The 23,452-nt window shown below is 35.3% G+C and overlaps 3 protein-coding genes across 6 annotated transcripts; 2 read left to right on the top strand and 1 right to left on the bottom strand.

Annotated features, from left to right (window-relative positions):
* Window positions 1-545: 545 nt before the first annotated feature.
* LOC107948788 (protein DJ-1 homolog B) lies at window positions 546-4,456 on the top strand. The gene is made up of 8 exons (XM_016883435.2): window positions 546-1,017; window positions 1,095-1,295; window positions 1,589-1,738; window positions 1,867-2,049; window positions 2,175-2,255; window positions 3,121-3,321; window positions 3,418-3,558; window positions 4,062-4,456. Exons 1-8 carry the CDS (start codon window positions 727-729, stop codon window positions 4,263-4,265), a joined length of 1,452 nt encoding a protein of 483 aa, XP_016738924.1. The 5' UTR covers window positions 546-726; the 3' UTR covers window positions 4,266-4,456.
* Window positions 4,457-6,146: 1,690 nt separating this feature from the next.
* LOC107948786 (putative disease resistance RPP13-like protein 1) lies at window positions 6,147-12,970 on the top strand. 2 transcript variants are annotated; one of them, XM_041110903.1, is made up of 3 exons: window positions 6,147-8,125; window positions 8,322-12,635; window positions 12,721-12,970. In XM_041110903.1, the coding sequence occupies exons 1-2, from the start codon at window positions 8,119-8,121 to the stop codon at window positions 9,779-9,781; spliced, it is 1,467 nt and encodes a 488-aa protein (XP_040966837.1). In that variant the 5' UTR covers window positions 6,147-8,118; the 3' UTR covers window positions 9,782-12,635; window positions 12,721-12,970. The 2 variants fall into 2 exon arrangements, with proteins under 2 accessions (XP_040966837.1, XP_040966836.1); XM_041110902.1 differs by lacking the exon at window positions 6,147-8,125 and having other exon boundaries at window positions 8,132-12,635.
* A 9,476-nt stretch (window positions 12,971-22,446) lies between these two features.
* Window positions 22,447-23,143, bottom strand: LOC107948784 (uncharacterized). Of its 3 annotated transcripts, none has more exons than XM_016883434.2 (2): window positions 22,848-23,143; window positions 22,447-22,766 (listed from the first exon to the last, which is right to left on the bottom strand). In XM_016883434.2, exons 1-2 carry the CDS (start codon window positions 23,066-23,068, stop codon window positions 22,631-22,633), a joined length of 357 nt encoding a protein of 118 aa, XP_016738923.1. In that variant the 5' UTR covers window positions 23,069-23,143; the 3' UTR covers window positions 22,447-22,630. The 3 variants fall into 3 exon arrangements, with proteins under 3 accessions (XP_016738923.1, XP_016738922.1, XP_016738921.1); XM_016883433.2 differs by having other exon boundaries at window positions 22,447-22,811; window positions 22,890-23,112; XM_016883432.2 differs by having other exon boundaries at window positions 22,447-22,787; window positions 22,848-23,099.
* Window positions 23,144-23,452: the final 309 nt, after the last annotated feature.

Here is a 23,452-nt window from a genome sequence, read left to right as displayed (position 1 = left end):
TTTCGAACCGATTTAACCGTTAACCGAACAAATCAAAAAACCTTAACCGACCCCGACCGAATTTTTTCGGTTAACCGACCGATTACCGAATTTTTTCAGTTAACCGACCGATTAACCGAACTCGGTCGGTTAACCGAAAAAATTCGGTTTTAACCGAATAATGCACAGCCCTACTCTTGTCACCCAACCAAAATTTCTTAGATCCCTAAATCATGGATGTTGGACCCTCACTGGACTTTTTGCCTACATATCGACTCTGGACCTTGCAACATCATGATAGGTGGAGCTGTGATTGTACAATGACCTAATGGTGCTCAATTACTCTTTACTAAAAGCTACATATCAACAAGCAAATTACATGCTAGAACCTTACTTATACAATTTATTTAAATGATTCTCAAATTTGTAAATTTCTAAAAATAATCCAAAATGAGACAACATTATATTTAGCCGTACCATTATTTTATTTAAAATTTTTTATGATATTTGTCTCTTTCTTCATTTATATCTCTCTATTAAGACACCACAAATAATTCACGACTTAGAAAGAAAACTAGACATTAGGCTATGTGCTAATCTAAAGTTTTTATTAATTTCTCTTGACCTTATTCTTATTTTTTGAAAATGTACCAGAAAAACTAAAAAAAAAAACAACTTAAAAACAAGGTAAAATTTCAAATTCAATTGTTTACTTTTTTTTTATTATCCAAATAATTAGAAATTAAGATGACGTGGCGGATTCGAAGCCGTTCATCTCAACGATCTCATCCATTGCCGCCATATCCAAGCACTACTGAAACCAAGCTCCTTCCAGCACAGAGGGCGCGAGCCGATACCTCTAGAAGATATCTTAAAAACCCGAAAAAGCCCCCAAAAGGAATGGCATTATTACAATTACACCACTTAAGTCTGCACTCTCTTCCTTTTACTCCCAAACTACACCATTCCCGTTTCTCCACTCGGAAATCCCTTCGCTTCTCCTTCTCCGCCTCTGCTTCAACCACGATGGCTAAACAAGTAAGTACCAAAATCTGTATATTTTTAATAGTGTGATTTTGTGGTTTTAAAATTGATTTTGATTTTTGCTTGTTTAGGTTTTGGTGCCGGTTGCGAATGGGACGGAACCAATGGAAGCTGTGATTACGATCGATGTCTTAAGGAGATCGGGAGCTGAAGTCATGGTGGCTTCCGTCGAGAAAGAGCTTCGCGTTGATGCTTGCCACGGTGTTAAGATTGTTGCTGATGCTCTCGTCGGTGATTGTAAGGACACCGGTTTCGATCTCATCGCACTCCCTGTAAGTTCATTTCTTTCACTTTATTTTTTCTGGCTTTGATGTCGAGGTGAAAGGCAAATGTGTGAAATTTTCAAGTAATATTTGGTTGAAAATTACGACTTTTAAAAAAAATAGAAATAAATAATTTGTTTGAAATTAAATTGACGATGTTTCCAGAACAATTTCTTTTTCAAACAAAAGAAAAAAAATTTGAACCTCATTTGTGTCTGTTACTCTGTTTAGAATAACATATTTGGTCTTCTCGTGTTTTTAATTCATAATTTCATGTTTCTCATTGATCTATGTATATTTAGGGAGGCATGCCTGGTGCTACCAACTTTAAAGATTGTGCAGTTCTTGAAAGTGTTGTGAAGAAGCAAGCTGCAGACGGACGTCTTTATGCTGCCGTGTGTGCTTCACCTGCAGTTGCGCTTGGTTCATGGGGTCTGTTGAAGGGACTGAAAGTACGTACTAGGTGTTAAGCTAAATTATTTCATAGATCATGCTATATGTTGCTATTGGTGACAGGTTTTTTATATTGTTTATGGTTTTGCTTCATTGACGTGATAATCATCATGATTGTTCTTGACAGGCTACTTGTTATCCTTCATTTATGGAGCAACTGTCATCTTGTGCAACAGCTGTTGAATCAATAGTTCAGCAGGATGGCAAAGTTGTGACAAGTCGTGGACCAGGCACGACCATGGAGTTTTCTGTAGCACTGGTTGAGCAACTGTATGACAAAGAGAAAGCTGATGAAGTTTCTGGGCCATTGGTATGTGGACTTCCACTACAGTAGTTCTTTATGCATTCTTTTGGAGAAATGGAAAAGCCATCTGGCTAACCGGAGGCTTGGTAAATGATACCAGTGTTTGCTAATATGAAACTGATTATCTTCAGCTGCTGCGTCCTAACCATGGGGATGAGTACAAAGTCATTGAGCTAAATCCTATGGAATGGAAATGCAATAATATTCCCCAGGTGAGGTTTCAATGTTGGTTAGTTGTCTATATTTTATTAAATTTATGTACTATCGCAGATCCTAGCAGTAGTTTAGACTAAGACAAAGAAATTGGCTACAACTTTGAGTAGGTAAAAAACCAATTAAAGCAACTGATAAATTCACAAGAATAAGATAGTCTGGTAATTAGGTTCAATTAACATACAAGGCCACGAGAAAATACTAATCTGCTCTCTGCACTTATCCCTTATAATGAAATTCAATAGAAAATGAACCTAGGCAGCTATCACCCAGTTTTGCACTTTCTAGTTGTTTTTGATATTTCTGGTTTCTGTATGTATTTGCACCAGTTGGTATTGAAAACATAATCTTGTAACTCAGCTGAGATGTAACAATATTGTAGTTTCAATCGTACCTTAACTGCAAGGAGAAATAATGACACTTGTTTTTGCATGTGGACCACTGATAAACACGGTGATTTCAAACCATATTCACGTTCTGGGTCCTGAATTTTGTTTTTAATCTCTAAATAAAAAAACTGGAAATAGGCTGCCCAAACTTGATAGGTAAATAGCTGCAAACTTGATCTTGTCTCATACTTTTCCTTATTTCTGTTTTCTCCTGCCTTAAGTGGATCGAAATGCTAGTTATTCTCTATGTGATTACTAGATAGCTTCGAGTTGATTGCAGCACAAACTAGTTGTCTTAATTTCCACACGTTCTCTATTTCCTTGTGCACTATGATTGTGTGCAATTAGTTGCTATTTCATTCGGCTAGTCATTTCCAACTTCTAAGTGTTCTGACATTCAAATTTGTCTATTATTTTCCTTTTTTTTTTTGAGAATTTTTTTTTGTAATAAAAGTATGTTTAATTAATTTTTCAGATCCTTGTACCAATTGCTGATGGCTCAGAAGAAATGGAGGCAGTTATGATAATTGATATCCTGCGTCGAGCAAAGGCAAATGTTGTGGTGGCCTCCGTTGGTGACAATCTTGAAATTCTGGCTTCTAGGAAAGTAAAATTAGTGGCAGATATGCTTCTTGATGAAGCTGCTAAACTTTCATATGACCTCATAGTCTTGCCAGTAAGTTGGGATTCTGTCATGTTTCTTGGCTCCTGAGTCATTCCTATTTTCTTCCTTCACCAAGTACTTTTTAAACATGGTCTTGCATATTTTCAGGGAGGACTTGGTGGTGCCCAAGCATTTGCCAACTCTGATAAGCTGGTGAACATGCTAAAGAAGCAGGCGGAATCAAACAAACCCTATGGAGCTATTTGCGCATCTCCAGCTTTGGTCTTGGAGCCCCATGGCTTACTGAAGGTCTAATTTTGATCATATTAACATATTCATGTCTTTATTAAGAAAAAAAAGGAAAAAATCATGTCTTGATTATAAATTTGCATGGAGCGAATAAATGATTATCGTGCCCTTGAGGCTTGGTTAAATTAATGATCATCACATTTAAAAATCCATATTCTGCATCTCCAGAGTCTTGATTAAATAATTCTTATTTCTCGTACATGCTAACCTATAATTAGGCTGTAAGTTCATTGCAAACTTTTTTAATCATTTGCTTTTGGCTTTGAAACTTCAAAACTTCCACTACTTCACTTTATCAGTAATTTTCAAATTGGTTCTGCTTTCGCCCTTGGAATCTTGTTACTTTAGTAACCATAAACCATACATGTGCTAAGTTTGCATGCATCTCTTGTAATTATGTTTGCTTGAAATATACATATCCTAGAACCGTACTGAAGTCCTGAGAAATTTTCTGCATTTGTTATTCTTGGATGTTTAACAGTTTGTATTCTGCTATGGTCCAGGGCAAAAAAGCCACAGCTTTCCCTGCAATGTGCAACAAACTATCAGATCAGAGTTTCATTGACAACCGAGTTGTGGTGGATGGCAACCTCATTACAAGCAGGGGTCCTGGAACTTCCATGGAGTTTGCACTAGGAATTGTCGAGAAGTTTTTTGGACGCCCGAAAGCCTTAGAGCTAGCAAAGGTAATGCTTTTTGTACACTAATAGATCAGCAAGTATGAATGCTTGTCCTCGGTTCTTGCTACCATAGAACATTCTACGAGATGATACATGGGAATATCAGAGGTGAGTTTGCATTTGACTACAGATTTACTTTGCGGTTTATATACCATAGTTGGTTGATAAATAAATGAGACTAGGAACAGTTGACCAATAAGAACACCCGGGTTTAGCTATGATGCTTTCTTTTTAACTTATTATATTTAGGTCCAAATATTTTCTCTTCTGCAAATTTGATGGGGAGATGGCCTCTTTCCTAACAAAAGGAATTGAATATAAGATTGAATCTTTACAAAGTCTTGGGAGTAAGATGTTTCATTATATTTCAATGATTGATTAAATTTTGATGATGTGAAAATATTGTAATAAATATAATACATGTTTAAATATGATTAATATGACTATGACTAATTCATATACGTACTGTATTTATATATTTAAGATTTTAACACTTCTAATTCTAATAAATTTTCTTATGTTTATAAAAGAAAAAAATTGGATACCTTGATTTATAAATTGTTAATGTCCATGCATCATTAAATTTCCGGGGGCAGCTCCTGATTTCCCATGCTGAAAACCATATGTATGGAATCATATTCATGATTTTGCTTAAGCGAAAGACTATAGTGGCTTTTTACTATCAATTAGAAGACAAACTGGACCTGCAATATTGAATGAGTTTAGCAATGCAAGTAATTTGATACAATGGAGCAAGTTCGGTTTCAAATTTGGGATGATTTGTGCTAAAATTCTTGTAAGAACTTGTATATATACCCCCATGTCTGCTGCTTCAGACAAGCTGAGAAGACCGTTCCAGGTATATTTTCTTAGGTTGTCCATAAATTTGTTAAAAGCCATTTGTTCTTACCATCATTTTATAATTTTCATGAAGGTCAATAAAGAATCAAAATAAAAGATATAGGAAGTTGAGGGAATTTTATCGAGATTATTAGTCTTTTTTCTTTTAGTTGCATAACTTTTTTTTTTGTGTGGCATTCATGTTTGATTCAGATATGAATATGAAAAAGGATAATGATCATTTCAATATCATCTATATGTATATACACACTTATTATAAAAAGGCTAAAGTGATTATTTGGCCCTTATTTTTTTCATTTTGGTACTTTTTTTGTGTATGTCTAAATTGGTATCTAAAGTACACTCTTTTCCCAAGTTGGCACTTAAGTATGCTTTTCGATATACTTCTTAGCCTATTTATTCATTAAAATTTTTTTATAACCAATCACAATAACAAAGCGCATCAAGTAGCGTCTTAATGTAAGAAAATAAATATTTTCTATATGTATATAAATATTAAAAAATATAAAATAAATAAAATAAATGTATATATAAAATTCTAACAGAAAAAAATATAATTTTTTTTAGAATACGATAATTGAAAATTTTTAGTTGAAATTAAAACTATTATTACAAAAGTTCTAAAAATTTTGAGAAAAATTAAAATTTTATTAAAATATTTAATAATTTGTAAAATTTATAGAATTTTATAAAAAAAATTGTAACAAAAAATTATTTTATAATTTTAAATAATATAAGCATAATATTTTAAAAATATTATTTCTTTTATTTTTTAATAAAAATTTTAATTTTTTTACAATTTTTACAATTTTTAAAAAGTTTTGTAATAATATTATTAATTTCAACTAATTTTCTTTTTAATTATCATTTTTTTGTAAATTTGGTTTTATTAAATATTTTATAATTTATATGTTTTTTTTCTAGATTTTATATATGATTTTCTGAAATTTTTAAAATTTTATATTTTTAATATATATATGCATTTAATATAAAAGAAATTGTTTCTTACATAAATATGTGGCGTGGCATTTTTGGTTAAAGTTTAAAAGTTAATTAAGGGTTCAACATTCCCAATATCGAAATTAATAGTGATATACAGGTAAAAAAAGAGGTGATGAAAAAGGTTGGTGGAAAATGTAAAGGTGAACTACATTCATGATTAGTTTATTCCAAAAGATAAAAGAATGAAAAAGAGGAAAAAAGTTTGAAAAAAAAAATTGGACTTATTGCTTAGAGGTCCTTGAGCCAGTGGTCAAAAAGTCGACAATGTACCATGTGGCTCTTTTTATTGGTGAATGTGTCACAACAGTAAAATGTTTAACACCTTACTAAAATTAAAATACAAGTTTTAAAATGAACAAATTAAAAGTGCAGTATCACATTGATAATTTGTTAAAAGTACAGGGGTATATTTTGCCATTATTCCTTTTATAAAAAAACAAAAACTGAAAAGGTTATCCCGTTCGTTCCATTTCTTTTTCCTTCAGAACAGATATGGGATCAAAGTGCAATGGATCTTTGACACACAGCTTGCTGCACGGCATGAAAAACTGATACACAGTCAATTTTAGCTATGTATTTAATAAGCTTACAAACTCATCTAGTCATGGAAGTGCCGCTCATCTGATCCACATTCTTCATTAATCCTCTCTCCTTCCCTTCCCATGGCTTTAGCACGCAGGGATTTAAATTGCGGTCGCGGCCGCGTTTTCGGTCGCGTTGCGTTTGTCGCGGTTGCGGACATAACGAATGCTATTGCGGCCATTGCAGGTATCGCGGTCATGAATTTTTCACATAACTTATTGTAAAACAATAATAGCAGTTTCGGCGGTAGCGGTTTCGGACGGTGCCGTTACCGCTGTATAACGGCCGCTATAGCGGTAGCGGACCGCTATTTAAATCCCTGTTACCACCCCTCTTCCATTGCTTCCAAATGCGAACTCATCTGAATCAACTTCACACATTGGAATATCAGCCCTACCACCTCATCCGGCGGCTATGACTCCGGAGTCCACATCCCATCGGCTAAAACTTCCTCCTTAAAACCCATGGGGTTTGCGGTGACAGGACTGAAAGTGGGGGAAATTGGTCAGGTATTGTAGATTTGGAACCCCGCAAACCACTTTGGGTCAGTAACAATCTGACAACACTCATTCAACAATCTGTATATGTTTTGAAAATGACTGCTTTTTTTCTCTTCCCCAACTATTGACTGACGGCTTAGCAAATTTTAACAGTAGGGAAAGAATAAAAGATGGATAACATGTCTGCTTTATGGGTGTTTTTGCATCAGATTATTTGTCTGCAACAAATAAAATCTATTTGATCTCACAAAATGAAAAAAAAACTCACAGAGAAAATCAGTGAATGTACTGCATTTTGTTATAGTTTCAACCATAGCCGTATGTATGCCAATCTTAAATTTCTTCAAATTTTTTTGAGCAAGACGATGTGTTTGGTTGGCTGTAAATTCAGAATTTGAAGCAAAAAGGATTAAATTCATAGACATTTTAATCAACATGAAGATGTCACTTCACGTCAGTATTTGTACGAATGATCATCTTGATGCCGTTGAAGAGATTTTCTACAGTTTTCTTCTTTCTTTGAGAATTTCTCTGGATTCTTAGGTGTGATGAAATTTGGTATGCCCTTAAATGACTTTAAAATTATATTTAAAAGAATTAACTTATTTCTTTCATTTTGCATTGATCTTTCTTTCTTACTTTTCTACTTCCTTACTATTGGTTGGCGGTTTGAAAATTTGAGAGAAAAGGAGGAGGAAATTTCTTTCTTTTCAATTAAAGTGCCCTTGAAAATTTTGGACCCAAATAAATCAATTGATGATATATCATAAAATTATAGATTTTCTAAATCAGTAAGTAGTCGTTTAAATTGATGGCTATAGTCGACGGAGGGCCAAACAGGAACTGCCCTGAAATTTCCAATTAATTAGTGTCCACTGTCATCATAAATAATTCCATGCAGATGCAGATACGACACCGGGGGCTGCAATAATTTCATGGACTGTGAGTGCGACCACCACTTTTCCACTTTTCTTATCTTTTCCCATCAGTGCTTAGCCTCCAACAAGCACTTAGGGTTCATCTTATTGCCTCATATTATATGCTTAAAACATATTGTCCAAGTTCTTGAACTTCCACTGATTATACAGAATTTAGTTTCCCCTGAATTTCCATTTTGCTTATTCATTTCTCTCTTCAGCTTCTTTTCATAATTCCACCATGTCTGTAATTGGAGAGGCTGCTCTTTCTGGGTTTTTGGAGCTGTTGTGGGGCAGGTTGCTTGATTCTGCACTCAACTTTGTTGCTGATCACAAGCAAGTCCAACAGCAGCTCAAGCAATGGCAATCCATATTACCTGATATCCAAGCAGTGTTGAACGATGCAGAGGAGAAGCAGATCAGGAACAAGGGTGTAAGGAATTGGTTGGAAGATCTCCAAGACTTGGCTTATGATATGGATGACATCTTGGACGAGTTCGCTTATGAAGAGTTACGTCTTGCACTCCTTAAAACTCAAGCTCAAGCCAGCATTAGTAAGGTACGGAAACTCGTTCCTACCTGCTGTACTAGTAGTAATTTCTCTCCAACTTCCTTTTTGTTTAACAATTCCATGATTCCCAAGATGAAAGAGATAACTGCTAGACTGGATAGTTTGACTACACGAAGAAGTAGTTTGGGGTTAAGTGAGATCTTGTCTCAAGGTGCTACCTCCAAGGGAAAGAAACCTAGGTTGCAACCAACTTCTGTAGTGGATGAAGCTGTGGAGTATGTTGGTAGGGACAATGAGAAGCGAAAAATGCTTGATTTGCTCAAAAGTAATAACTCCAATGGAGTTTTTGTCCTTTCCATTGTTGGCATGGGAGGGATGGGCAAAACAACTCTTGCTCAGCTTGTTTATAATGATGCCAGCATAAAGGAGTCTTTTGATCACAAGGCCTGGGTATGTGTTTCTGATGAATTTGATGCAGTTAATATAACTAAGACAATTTTACAGTCCATCACTTCTGAGCCATGCACTTACAATGACCTGAATTTACTTCAAGTCAAGTTGAAGGAGAAGTTGTCAGGAAAAAAGTTCTTGCTTGTTTTAGATGACATTTGGAACGAGAGTTACGAAGATTGGACCATCTTACGATCTCCGTTTGGAGCAGGGACCAAGATTATTGTAACAACTCGCATTCAAAATGTTTCATCTAATGTGGATCCAGTGAAAGCTTTTCACTTGGATAAATTATCACATGATGATTGTTTGTCCATATTTACTCAGCATGCATTAAAAGCACGAAATTTCAATGGGCATCTTCAATTTAAAGAAGTTGGAGAGAACATAGTGAGAAGGTGCAACGGCTTACCTTTGGCAGCAAAAGCCATTGGAAGCCTACTACGCACTGTTAAAGATCTTGGTGAATGGGAAAAAATATATGAGAGCGAGATATGGGACTTACCAGAAGATCAATGTGGCATAATTCCAGCATTGCGGTTAAGCTACCATCATCTTCCTCCGCATTTGAAACGGTGCTTTGCATATTGCTCCATATTTCCAAAAGATTATGAGTTTCAGAAAGAAGAAATAATCTTGTTATGGAAAGCTGAAGGTTTCTTGCAACTAAATGCAAAAGGTCAACTTAAAGATCCTGGAAACCATATTTTCAAGATCTAGTGTCAAGGTCATTTTTTCAGATATCTAGTAAAGATAAATCCCGATTCATAATGCATCACCTTATAAATGACTTAGCCCAATCAGTTGCAGGGGAAATATGCTGCAAATTGGAGGATGATAAGCAACAAATGTTCTCAAATCGCACTCGACATTCTTCTTTTATTGTCAGCAGGTATGAGACGGCGAAGAAGTTTGAAGCATTTGATAAAGCAGATTCTTTACGTACTCTTTTAGCCTTAATGTCTCCAAGTTTTCCAGGATTCTTTTTAACTAATGTTGTCCTGGTTGATTTGTTACCAAGACTTGGCTACCTTAGGTTGCTTTCTTTGAGTGGGTATAAGATCATTGAGTTGCCTGATGTTTTTGAAAATTTAAAACATCTCCGCTACTTAAATTTTTCTTACACTGAGATCAAATGTTTACCTGATTCTTTGTGTACTCTTTACTATTTGGAAACTTTAATATTAAGAGGATGTGGCTGCCTCCAACAGTTGCCTTCGAAGATGGAAAATCTTGTTAACTTGCATTATCTTGATATAAGAGGTGCAAAATTAATTGAAAGGATGCCTTTTGGAATTGGTAAGCTAACCAATCTTCAAAGGTTATCTAATTTTGTTATAGGGAAAGGTAATGGACACTACATTGGAGAATTGAAAAATTTGCCAAACCTCAAAGGTGATTTTTGCATTTCTAGGTTGGAGAATGTTAATGGTCAACATGCAGGGGAAGTTAAGTTAAATGAGAAACTGGGAATTGATAGATTGGTACTACAATGGAGTAGCAACTTTGAGAAAGATGCAAGAAATAAAGAAGTTGAAGAACGAGTGTTAGATTCTCTTCGTCCTCAGAAAAAGCTTGAACAACTCAACATTGACAATTATGGTGGTGCAAAATTCTCTTCTTGGATAGCAGATTCTTCCTTTAAGAATATGTTGTCATTGGAGCTTTGCAACTGTAAAAGTTGCAAATCACTACCATCAATTGGATTGTTGCCATTATTAAAAGATTTGTCTATTATTGGCTTCGATGAGGTACAAATGGTTGGTGCTGAGTTCTTTGGAGAAAATCAACTGAAACCATTTGTATCATTAGAGAATCTGCATTTTCAAAGACTGCCAAACTGGAAAGAGTGGGACCCGTGTGAAGGTGAAGAGCAAGTTTCGAAATTTCCCAACCTTCGTGAGCTTTCAATAAGAGAATGTCCTCAATTGTTGGAAAAGTTACCAACTCGTCTTCCATCCTTGCTAAAACTTCAAATCTATGAGTGCCCAAGATTGACAGTTTCAATTTCAAGTTTCCTATCACTGTGCGAGTTAAGCGTCAGAGGGTGTGAAGAATTGTTGGATGAATGCTCTTTTTCTGCAAAGGAAGTTATCTCTTTGAAAACTGTGTCTCTCTCAGACATTTCAAAGTTCAACATTTCAACAAAGATGAAAATGTTGAGGTTTGCAAGCTCAGAACATTTTCACATCCCTGGTTGGAAGGAGTTGGAATCTTTATCACAAAATGGGTTAGGGTTGGTTGGGCATCATTTCATTACAATTAAGGATTGTCCCCAGTTGGTCTCTTTGGAAACAGATGAGGAAGGATTGAAACTTGACAAAATTCCGAGTGTTGAGTCTCTGACAATATGGAATTGTAAAAGGCTCAATAGGCTACCAAAATTCTTAGATGCACTCTCATTCCTTACAGTAGTAAGTATTTATGGGTGTCCAGGCTTGATTTCTTTTGCAGAGAACAATTTTCCCCCTGCTTTAAATAAGTTGGAGATTTGGGAGTGCGAGAATTTGCAAATTTTAGTTGATGAAAAAGAAAATAATAAGAGTATGAGTAGTAACATTTGTCTTCTTGAGCACTTGGACATCAGATACTGCGAGTCTCTAATATGTTTGTCATCAAGGGGTGATATATGCAATCGGCTTCAACATCTCCAAGTTTACAATTGCTCAAGCCTGAGTAACTTATTTTTAAACACTAAGTTACCCATCATGCTTAAACAGCTAGAAATTTGGAATTGTCCAATGCTGGAATGCATAGCCCAAGACTTCCATGAGACCAGTGATCTCGAATGTAATAAAATTTCAGGTGCTCAAAATATTAAATCTTTACCAAGAGGATTAGACAAGCTCAGCCATCTCCAGGAGATTCAAATAGTGAATTGTTCAAATATGGTGGTTTCTTTCAAGGAAAGCGAGTTGCCTACCACAAATCTCCGAGTTTTCTCAATTGAAGGTTGTGAAAATTTTGGAACCCTTCCCGTGTGCATCAACAACTTCACCTCTCTTCGAGAATTAATGGTGTGGAACTGTTCGGCTGACATATCCTTCCCAGATGAAGGTTTCCCTACCGGCCTCACGTCACTTGCAATCTCAAATGCACCCAAAATTTATAGCTCACTTGTTGAATGGGGGTTAACTCGACTCACCTCTCTTCAGCAACTCACCATCGGCGGTGAAGGATGCTCGAATGTGGTGTCGTTTCCCGAAGAAGGAATTGGAATGATGCTACCTCCTTCTCTCACATTTATCTGCATTGAAAATTTCAAGAATCTGGAATTCATGTACTCCAAGGGCTTTCAACATATTAACTCTCTTCAAATATTGAGCATCCATAATTGTCCTAAGCTCACATCTCTTCCAGAAAAAGACGTGCTTCTGTCACTTGAGCGGCTACACATTTACGAGTGTCTGTTGCTAGAGAAAGTGAGTACAAGAGATAAAGGACGAGAATGGTCCAAGATCGCCCACATACCTTATGTCAATTTCAAAATAAAGAAGTCAAGGCTAGATTATCAGTTGGAAAGATAGATAAGCAGCAAAATCTGGCATTGAGTTTCTCCAAACACATACAACAGGTGTGAAAATCATTTTCAATATCCACATACCTTATAAGTTGTAGTTATGTTTTTATTTTCATTTTTATTTTTAATTATTTTACAGGCATTTGCAGTCTTGGAAGCTGAATGGGTGCGAAAATGAGCTTGGAATAACGGTTGCAAAAGACCCCACGTACTTGAAACTCTTCTTATTTGTTTTAATATCTAAACTGAAATTCCATTGGTAAGCAGTCTCATGGTGGTATAACCAAACTATATAGGGCAAGATCTTTCATAGAAAGAAGTGGAGCTAAATGTGTTACTGATTTAGATTTGAGAACCATGAAATTAAAATAATGTTGCTTTGAGTATCATCTATTGTATCTGCCATTGTTTCCAGTTTCATGGATGATTGATAGACGTTATTGTTGCGGAAGCGACGATAATATTAATAACAATATTATCAGAAATATTTAGATAATTATTATGCCAACAATTATACTAAGAAAATTCCCAGTTAAATTGGAGGGGTCACAATGGTCCCGCTTAAAACCCAACAACTAGACAGAACTCACTTAGATATTTATAGCAATAATAACTAAATAAATATAACCAACATAAAGCTATTAAATAAAAGCAAACAAATAAGAAATAAAATACCAGAGTTTTAACGAGGTTCGGCCAATTTAGCTTACGTCCTCGAACACTACCAAATTAATATTTCCTCTAGAAATATTACAAAGGAGAAGATTTTGGGATGATACAACCAAAGGGGGAGGGGTTCTATATATAACAAACCAAACCCCCTCCCTTTCTATCTTTTCCTAATGTGGGATATTGCCAATATTCAACAAATCTCCACCTTGGCGATATTCCACATCTTCGAACATCTTCTCATAACACAAACTTCAATAGTGTCTTCAAATTTGCGCCAACGACGCCATATCAAATGTGTCGGACATTGATCAAGTCTAAACAATGTTCAAACTTGGCCCTTGTAACCACCTTAGTCAGCATATCTGCAGGATTCTCCGTAGTGTGAATCTTTTGGAGAAGTATCTCCTCTTCTTCGAGAATTTCCCGCACAAAGTGATAGCGAACGTCTATGTGCTTCGTTCGTGCATGAAAAACTTGATTCTTTGCTAAATGAATAGCACTCTGACTGTCAGAATACACCTTAAGTTGTTTCTGACCAACTTCCAAGTCTTTAAGCAATCCATGAAGCCAAATTGCTTCCTTCACAGCCTCTGTAATTGCCATATACTCTGCCTCTGTTGTAGACAAAGCCACCGTGGACTGTAAGGTAGATTTCCAACTAACTGGCGCTTTCGCTAAAGTAAACAAATAGCCAGTTGTAGACCGTCGCTTATCCAAATCACCTGCATAATTAGAATCACAATATCCAACTATGCATTGACCAAATGATTCATCCTGCTCGAATGCCAATCCGACATCTATGGTATTTTGGAGATACCGCAGAATCCATTTCACAGCTTGCCAATGACCCCTGCCCGGATCATGCATGTACCTGCTAACAACACTAACAGCCTGTGAAATATCTGGTCTCGTACATACCATTGCATACATCAAGCTTCCAACTGCATTTGCATATGGGACTTTTGCCATGTACTCTTGTTCTTCCTTAGTCGTTGGAGATAACTGGTTACTTATTTAAAATGAGGAGCAAGTGGGGTACTTACAGGTTTTGTACCTTCAGACATACCGAAACGTTGTAGTACCTTCTCCAAATACTGTTTTTGTGACAGCCAAAGTTTGCCCCTCTTTCTATCCCGAGTTATTTCCATGCCGAGAATCTTCTTAGCTTCCCCTAAATCCTTCATCTCAAACTCTTTACTCAACTGAGCCTTCAGTCTATCAATCTCCATTTGGCTCTTTGCTGCAATCAGCATATCATCAACATACAAGAGTAAGTAGATGTAGGAATTATCTTGAAGCTTGCGCAAATACACACAATGATCGTATTTGCTTCTTTTGTACTTCTGGTCCTTCATGAACCTGTCAAATCGTTTGTACCATTGTCTCGGAGATTGTTTCAATCCGTACAACGATTTGCTAAGTTTACACACCCAATTTTCTTTACCAGCAACCCTGTATCCATCTGGCTGAGTCATATAGATTTCCTCCTTCAAATCACCGTGTAGAAACGCGGTCTTCACATCAAGTTGAGCTAGCTCCAAATTCAACTGCGCTACCAAGGCCAACAAAATTCTAATGGAGGAATGTTTAACAACTGGAGAAAATACCTCATTATAGTCAATTCCCTCCTTCTGAGCGTAGCCTTTAGCCACTAACCTTGCCTTGTAACGAACATCTTCTTTGTCGGGAAATCCTTCTTTCTTTGCAAATACCCATTTGCAACCAATCGCCTTCTTCCCTTTTGGTAGTTGTGCCAACTTCCACGTCTTGTTTTTCTCTAGAGATTGCATTTCCTCTTCCATTGCACCTAACCATCTATTATTCTCTAAACTCTGAATGGCTTCGGTGTAAGTGGATGGAATATTATCAACAACTGGAAGTGCATAAGCTACCATGTCAGTGAAACGAGCTGGTTTCTGAATTTCTCGTCTCTGCCTTCTGACTGCAATTGGCTCTGATTGCTGTTGAGGTTCTTGGGTAGAAACCTCTTCCTCATCTGACTCTGCATCTGCCAATGAAGAATCACTAGTGGTACCTTCTGCTGGAATTACCACACTCTGCTCAAACTCCACCTGCTGCGGAGTACACTCCACCTGCTGCGAAGTACTACTCACTCCTTCTGGATTTACCTTATTCAACATGGCAGATTCATGAAAGGTAACATCCCTACTGATTATCGTCTTCTTTGCCTCTAGACACCACAAACGATATCCCTTAACACCAGCATTGAAGCCCATGAATAGAGCCTTCTTTGCTCTTGGATCTAACTTTGATTCTTTCACATGATAATATGCAATAGAACCAAAAATGCGCAAGGTGTCATAATCAGTAGCAGGTTTTCCATACCATTTCTCCAAAGGAGTCTTGCCATTTATAGCAGATGATGGCAAATGATTGATGAGATGTTGAGCGTACGTCACAGCCTCAGCCCAAAACTTTCTATCTAATCCAGCATTAGATAACATACATCGAACTTTCTCCACAAGCGTTCGATTCATACGCTCTGCCACCCCATTCTGTTGCGGTGTTCCACCTACGGTGAAGTGCCTTACTATGCCACAATCTTGGCATATCTTCAGGAAAGGATCGCTTTTATATTCTCCACCGTTGTCTGATCGGAGAACCTTAATCTTCCTTCCTGTCTGATTTTCAACTTTAGTTTTCCACTTAAGGAAAACTTCAAGCACCTCATCTTTGTTCTTCATAGGGAACACCCAAACTCGTCTGGAAAAATCATCAATAAAGGTGACAAAATAACGTCTTCCTCCAAGTGATGGAGTCTTGGACGGTCCCCATACATCAGAATGCACATAATCCAGAATACCTTTAGTATTGTGAATCCCAGTGCCAAATTTCACCCTTCGTTGTTTTCCCAGAACACAATGCTCGCAAAATTCAGGTTTGCAAGTCTTTGTACCTTTCAATAATCCTTGCTTGGCTAGAGTTTGCAAGGATTTTTCACCAGCATGGCCCAAACGCATATGCCACAGCTGTGTTGCCTCAGCGTCCTTCTTGGTACTCGTAATTGCTGCTGCTGTTGTCCCGACCACTGTACTACCTTGGTAGTAATACAGATTGTTCTTTCTTATGCCTTTCAACATCACCAATGCTCCTGAAGTTGCTTTAAGAACTCCATCTCGTATTGTCACAACTAGGCCTTTAGATTCTAACGACCCCAAAGAGATGAGATTCTTCTTCAACTTTGGGACATATCGTACATCCCGCAAAATTCTAGTAGATCCATCATGACTCCTCAGTTTAATTGAACCTATCCCGGCTATTTTACACGTGTTATCATTACCCATGTAAACAACCCCTTCATCTAGTTTTTGAAATTCAAAGAACCATTCCCGAATGGGACACATATGATAGGAACAACCAGAATCCATGATCCACTCATCTGCATATAATGTTGAAGATGTCATACTAAGAGAAAAGTCTGACTCTGCTTCACTATTGCATTCTGCAACATTTGCATCTTGCGGAGTCTTCCCTTTTTTCTTCAATTTTGGACAATCTTTCTTCCAATGTCCTTTTTCTTTGCAAAAAGAACATTCATCTTTGGCAACAGCTCGACCTTTGGACTTTCTTCTCTTCCCCTTAGACTGACTTTGCTGACGACCTCTTGTTACCAATGCTTCCACTGCTGCTTCACCTGAACCTTTCAACTTATCCTTTCGGCGTAGTTCATAGCTATACAATGCAGCAGTTACTTCATTGAAAGTTACTTCCGATTTTCCATGAAGTAGAGTAGTTTCAAGGTACTCAAACTCCTCAGGAAGCGATCCCAACAACATTAACGCCAAGTCTTCGTCTTCAAAAGTCACATCCAAATTCAACAAATCAGCCACCAGCTGATTAAAATTGGTAATGTGCTCGTTCATCGTGGTACCAGGAACATAACTGAAACGAAACAGTCTTTTCTTCATATGTAACTTATTTTGACTGTTCTTCTTCAGAAATTTCTCCTCCAATGCTTTCCACAATTTACTTGCAGAAGTCTCTTTACTGAATGTATACTTCTGCTCTCTGGAAAGACATGATCGAATTGTACCACATGCCAATCGGTTGATGGTCTTCCATTCTTTATCATCAACCCCTTCTGGTTTTTCTTCCTCAATGGCAATATCTAGACCCTGTTGAAAGAGGGCATCTAGAAGCTCACTTTGCCACATGCCGAAATGACCTGTTCCATCAAAAATTTCCACTACAAATCTCGTATTTGCAGTTCCAATCCTCGGCAAAATGTACGAAGTGGAAGTTGTTGATATGGATGGTTTTTCTTCTGTCATTTTTGCCATAGCTTCTACTTAATAGCCACCAAATGCAGAATACCCACAAGCTTTAGGAAATGTTTCTGATGTGTAAGATCAGACTAAGCTGCAAACACAGAGCATACTACAAAACCTTGGCTCGGATACCAATTGTTGCGGAAGCGACGATAATATTAATAACAATATTATCAGAAATATTTAGATAATTATTATGCCAACAATTATACTAAGAAAATTCCCAGTTAAATTGGAGGGGTCACAATGGTCCCGCTTAAAACCCAACAACTAGACAGAACTCACTTAGATATTTATAGCAATAATAACTAAATAAATATAACCAACATAAAGCTATTAAATAAAAGCAAACAAATAAGAAATAAAATACCAGAGTTTTAACGAGGTTCGGCCAATTTAGCTTACGTCCTCGAACACTACCAAATTAATATTTCCTCTAGAAATATTACAAAGGAGAAGATTTTGGGATGATACAACCAAAGGGGGAGGGGTTCTATATATAACAAACCAAACCCCCTCCCTTTCTATCTTTTCCTAATGTGGGATATTGCCAATATTCAACAGTTATGATATGCAGTATTGTTTTTGTCATTTGAGATTAAAATGATTTTTCTCACTCGTTATTTCCAGGTATTTCCTAAAATATGTTCAATATCTTTAGAACTCGTGCTCCAAAAACTTTGGTGATGGTTATTTGATGCTTACTAGCATATCTTGTGCTAAAGTACCTCACTTTGGAACTCTATATGTGTTTCAATGGCTGTCCTCTGTTAAAGTAGCAATAAGAAATGGGCAGTTGACAATATCATGTGTGTCTTGTACAAATAATGTTGATACTTGTCTTAAAATTTCACCCAAACTTTCATGTATTGTAGGAAATATTCTTGATCCATGTAAATTATTGTGTTCTCTCTTTCTATAGTTCATTTGAATATTCTATGTTCCAAATCCCAACAAATAACAAATCACTTCATTTTGTGAATAAATTGCTTTGTAGAGTCGACCCTCTATAATAGTCCTATTTGTCCGCTTAGATTTTACCTATTATAGAAAGTTAGCGAGATAATTGTTGTAAGCTTACCATAAAATTTATATCGTAAATTTTTATTGAGAATTATCTTCAAAAAAGAAAGTAGGAACTAAATCAATAAAATAAAGATATAACATGTGCATGTATTATTACTTTTATACATATTTTATTTTACATTCTTTCATATTATTAATTATAAAAATTTATAAATCTAACAAGTTCAATTAATAAATATGAATTATCAAATTAAATTAATTAATTTATCATGAGTTACTAAATTCAAATAATCAATTTTTAAGTTTATAATATTCCAAATTCATAGTAGAATATTTGATTAGGGAATGCAGTTGAACTGAAATTTAAGAAGATTATTTTCATTTAATAAAATATGATTAATAGATTTCTTCACATGAAATTTAATCATTCTATTAAAATAATATTTTAATTAAGATAATTTTCATTTAATAAATGATAAGTAATAGGTTTGCTTATATGAAATAACAATAATTTTATTTAAAAATTAAGACCATATGTTGTTATAAAGAATTAATTTAATAAAGAACAAATTCATACATAAGAATGTTGTGTTATAAGCGAAACTCGATTCTTCTTAAAATTTAATCATTATAACGAAATGATGTTATAGCTGAAATCTAAAGCAACTATATTGTTGTGTAACTAAATTATATCACTTACTGAAAGCTGGTTTTGTAACACCCTTCGCCCGTATCCCTCGCCGGAACAAGGTTCGAGGTGCTACCAGATTTAAACTTATCCATTTATATAAAACCAGACCGTAAAAATTTTTGATCAATTTTAAACTTTTCATACACACGTATATTATCCTTTAATCGGGCTTACAAGGCCCAAAATATTCATGAGGCATTATTAAATATTTACCAATATCTTAGTCTTGTATCATTTACTTACTCAACTTTACAACCCTATACATGCCATAGACTCGAAACACTAAGATTTACTTACGCCGATAGCATAGACTTGACAATGTGATAATATCTTTGACGGCCTCCAACCCGAGCTAACCTGGCAACCCTAGGGAATATGGGAAAGAAAAGGGGAGTAAGCTTTACGCTTAGTAAGTTCATAAGAAAACAATAAGCAACTCATTAACAAGTTTTATCAATGTTTACAACATAATCACAAATTCACTACAAGTTGTCTTCCTGAGCAATAGTCACTAACTAGAGCTGCAAAACTCCAAATCAATTGCCGTTAATTTTTCCTGAAAATAGACTCATATATCTTCCATCAATAAAATTTTCAGAATTTTAGGTTTGGCCAATCAATACCAGATTTTTCTTAAAGTTTCCCCTGTTTCACTGTTTGACTAATCTGACAACTCTTCACTACAAATCAAATTTCTCATTGTACAGAATTCAAAATATGTTCTATTTGATTTCATTTGAAACTAGACTCATTAAGGAGTCTAAGCATATAAATTTTATCTTATAACCATTTTTGTACAAATTATAATGATTTTCTAAAAACAGAACAGGGGACCCCGAAGTCATTTGACTCTATCCCACGCCACTCCAAATATCTCATTATCAGCAATTCTTTTGCTTACACGGTTTCTTTTATAAGAAACTAGACTCATTAAGCTTTAATTACATAATTTATTCAGCTTCTAACTCGACTCCAACAATTTATGGTGATTTTCCAAAATTACGTTACTGCTGCTGTCCCAAGCAGATTTATTACAAATTTACTCTTTCACACATTCTTTGCATTCACATTATTTAAACATGTATATCACCAATCAATTTCATCACATATCTATAATTTCACTCAAGCATAATCTCAATACAATACATCATGCTCAATGATTCGCACACAACCGTTCAAATTAGCAATTATAAGATGATTCCGCACATAGTCCACCCTTATCGATAATTTACGTTGGTTTTGCCTTTACTCACATATATGACATAGGCATTTTCACCTATGCTTCTCATTTGACATTCATGATTCAATTCCAATCGATCTAACATGTATAAGAATATATCACATACCTGGCCAACTTAATGCATTGAACAAATTCAATTGCCGATTTAACACAAGGTCTCATAGTCTTAGACTTTTATCAAATCACCGGCATTTAGCCTGCTAGGTTTTAAACCCGATAATATTATTTACCAGCTTAAAGCTTGCTAGGCTCAAAGCCCAAATATCACCATTATAAAGTCGTCTCATAAACAATTAATATAATATAGCATGTATACCTGTTCACTTTGCTCTATTTAATCATTTAATCACAATTTATAATTTCCCTTTGAATCATTCGATATTTTGCACACTAAGTGTCATCCTCAATATCTCGCACACTAAGTGTCATTCTCAATATTTCGTACACTGAGTACCATATTTGATTGCCCCGCACACTAAGTGCCACATTTTGTCGATATGTCGTCAGACATTAAAATATTCACGTATATACAATTTATACAATATTAAAGCATTAGAAACATCAATTTAACAATGCTTATTGCATACGAACTTACCTGACTAAATTGTAGAGATACCAAAGTTCAGGGGCATTTTGGTAATTTTCTCATTTTTCTCGATTTTCCATCCTTGATCTAAATTAATAATTTCATTCAGTATATTAATTTAGACATTAAAACACCTCATTTCATACAATTTGGTCATTTTTGTCATTTTTACAAAATTACCCCTAAAGTTTTACTTTTATTCATTTTAGTCCCTGAGCTCAAAACATGCAAATTGACCATTTTTAACCATAATTAAGCTTAGCCAAATGTTCATGGTATCAAAACAGTCCATAATTCACTTTATGGCAAAATTATAGTTTTGCCCCTAATATTTCAACTTCTTTACAATTTAGTCCCTATATCATAAAAATGCAAATTCATGAAATTGAGTAAAATTCTACTATAGACGAATATCACTAGTGTCTCTAGCAACCCACACATTTCATTTATTTGACATTTTAACCACAAAGTTTTCACATTTATCAATTTAGCCCTTAATTGTCAATTTCACAAAAATTCACTTAACAAAAAGTGTTTAACTATCAACAAGGACTGATATTCTTCCATTAAACTTCAAAGCCCTATTATACTCATCAATGGCAAATATCAAACTATTCAATGGTTTTGCAAAATAGTCCCCTCATTAAATAGATTAAGCAATAATGATCCCGAAAATATAAAAATAATTAAAAACGAGACTAAAAATGCCTATCATGCATTAGCTGAAAGTTGGAAGCTTCTTCCATGGCTTCTCAAGCCTTCATATTCGGCTGGTAAAAAAAGAATGAAAAAGATGACACATTGATTCTTTTATTTATATTCATTTTATTATTATTTTTAACCAATTTACAATATTAACCTTTATACACTTTATTTATTACACCAAATGCCAAGCCATCATATCCCACTATCTCTTTAATGGGCTAATTACCAAATAAGGACTTCTACTTTTAAATTCTATATCTATTTAATACCTTTAGGTTATAGAACACAACTTTTGCACTTTACAGAATTTAGTCCTTTTTGTTTAATTAACTATCGAAACGATAAAATTTTTCAACGAAACTTTAATGCCATCTTATTGCCACTACGTAAATATTTATAAAAATATTTACGACTCGGTTTATAGAAACAAGGTCCCGATACCTCATTTTTTAAACCCACTTTACCTTAGGGTCATATCACTTGAACTTAATAACACTTATAAAATAAGAATCATAATATCAAAAACATTTTTAAAATCACAGTTAACTCGTAAATATTAAATATAATATTTACCAACCTACTCATTCGGATTTGGTGGCCCCGAAACTACTGTTCCAATCAACCCTAAAAAAAGGGACTGTTACAGGTTTTGAGTGTAAATTGAATACAAATTGGTTATATTCATTCATGGGGGATTTTGTATTCTGCTTTGGTACATACCAAAGTCCTGCAGCAAGATCAGCAAGACAGAAACTGCGTGGGAAAGCAACTTCTTTAACAGCAGAAGTCAGTGCCCAGGGACTTATACCACTCGGATTTGGATATATTAGCTAAAGAATGTTAAGTGTCAGGAGTCTGTTTAGAAAAGGAAGATACAAGAAAAATGCAGAAAGGAACAACCAAGAAGGCAGCAATCTTTAGCAAGTCCTCAACATCCTTTGAGATCACTCCAATCCTTGACCAATCCCCACTATACCTGAAAGTACATCTCCCAGCTCTAATTACTACGCATTTTAAGTACCTAGTAAGTGGAGTTGAGAAAGATGGTTAGGCTTACCCAGCATCAATGAATCCAAGTCCGAATAAAACAACCACAGACCTTGCGATAACTGTGTTGGAAACCTTGAGTTGGAACTTGGGAAGCTGCTGGTTTCTTGAAGTTGGACCACCATTCTCCTTCCTTTTGCTCGCTTTGGTAATGAATCTTGTGCAGTTTTTGTTCACAGAAAGACGGGATGGCTGAGGAATGCCATTGAAGATAGAGTGTGTGAACGACATTTTCCTCTCTCATCTCATCCAATGAGAGAAAACCCATTACCCTTATCCATTTAAAAAAAAAACAAAACCATCTATTCTGAGGTCATACATGTAATTTCCAATATTTTCTAACTATCAAATTTGTATAATATCAAATTTAGCCTTCAATTTTTACCTCTTTTTTCAATTTGGTCCTTATTCTCTTTTAATATTTAACTAAATTTGGCCATCCCTGTCCATAGAAGTTTAAATTTGTTGAATTTTTTAGATTTGAGATCAAAATGATAGAATGTATTTATTTAGCCAATAAAAAACTCAAATTAGACTTCCATTAATGAGTTAATGTCAACTAATGTGAGATTTACTAAGTCGAAAAAATTAATAGTTCGATGATTACCCTTATAG

Source organism: Gossypium hirsutum, chromosome A04 (genome assembly GCF_007990345.1).
Source record: "Gossypium hirsutum isolate 1008001.06 chromosome A04, Gossypium_hirsutum_v2.1, whole genome shotgun sequence".
NCBI lineage: Eukaryota > Viridiplantae > Streptophyta > Magnoliopsida > Malvales > Malvaceae > Gossypium > Gossypium hirsutum.
Note: the sequence above shows the minus strand (reverse complement) of the source record. Positions and strands in the feature narration are given on the sequence as shown.

Excerpts from the sequence above, each read along its gene's own strand:
- LOC107948786 (XM_041110902.1), top strand. The coding sequence starts at position 9,832 with ATGCATCACCTTATAAATGACTTAGCCCAATCAGTTGCAGGGGAAATA.
- LOC107948788 (XM_016883435.2), top strand. The coding sequence starts at position 727 with ATGACGTGGCGGATTCGAAGCCGTTCATCTCAACGATCTCATCCATTG. Across the intron at positions 3,322-3,417 it reads ATGACCTCATAGTCTTGCCA|GGAGGACTTGGTGGTGCCCA; the intron begins GTAAGTTGGGAT and ends GCATATTTTCAG. Across the intron at positions 3,559-4,061 it reads AGCCCCATGGCTTACTGAAG|GGCAAAAAAGCCACAGCTTT; the intron begins GTCTAATTTTGA and ends GCTATGGTCCAG.
- LOC107948784 (XM_016883432.2), bottom strand. The coding sequence starts at position 23,068 with ATGTCGTTCACACACTCTATCTTCAATGGCATTCCTCAGCCATCCCGT. Across the intron at positions 22,788-22,847 it reads CTTGGATTCATTGATGCTGG|AGCTGGGAGATGTACTTTCA; the intron begins GTAAGCCTAACC and ends CGTAGTAATTAG.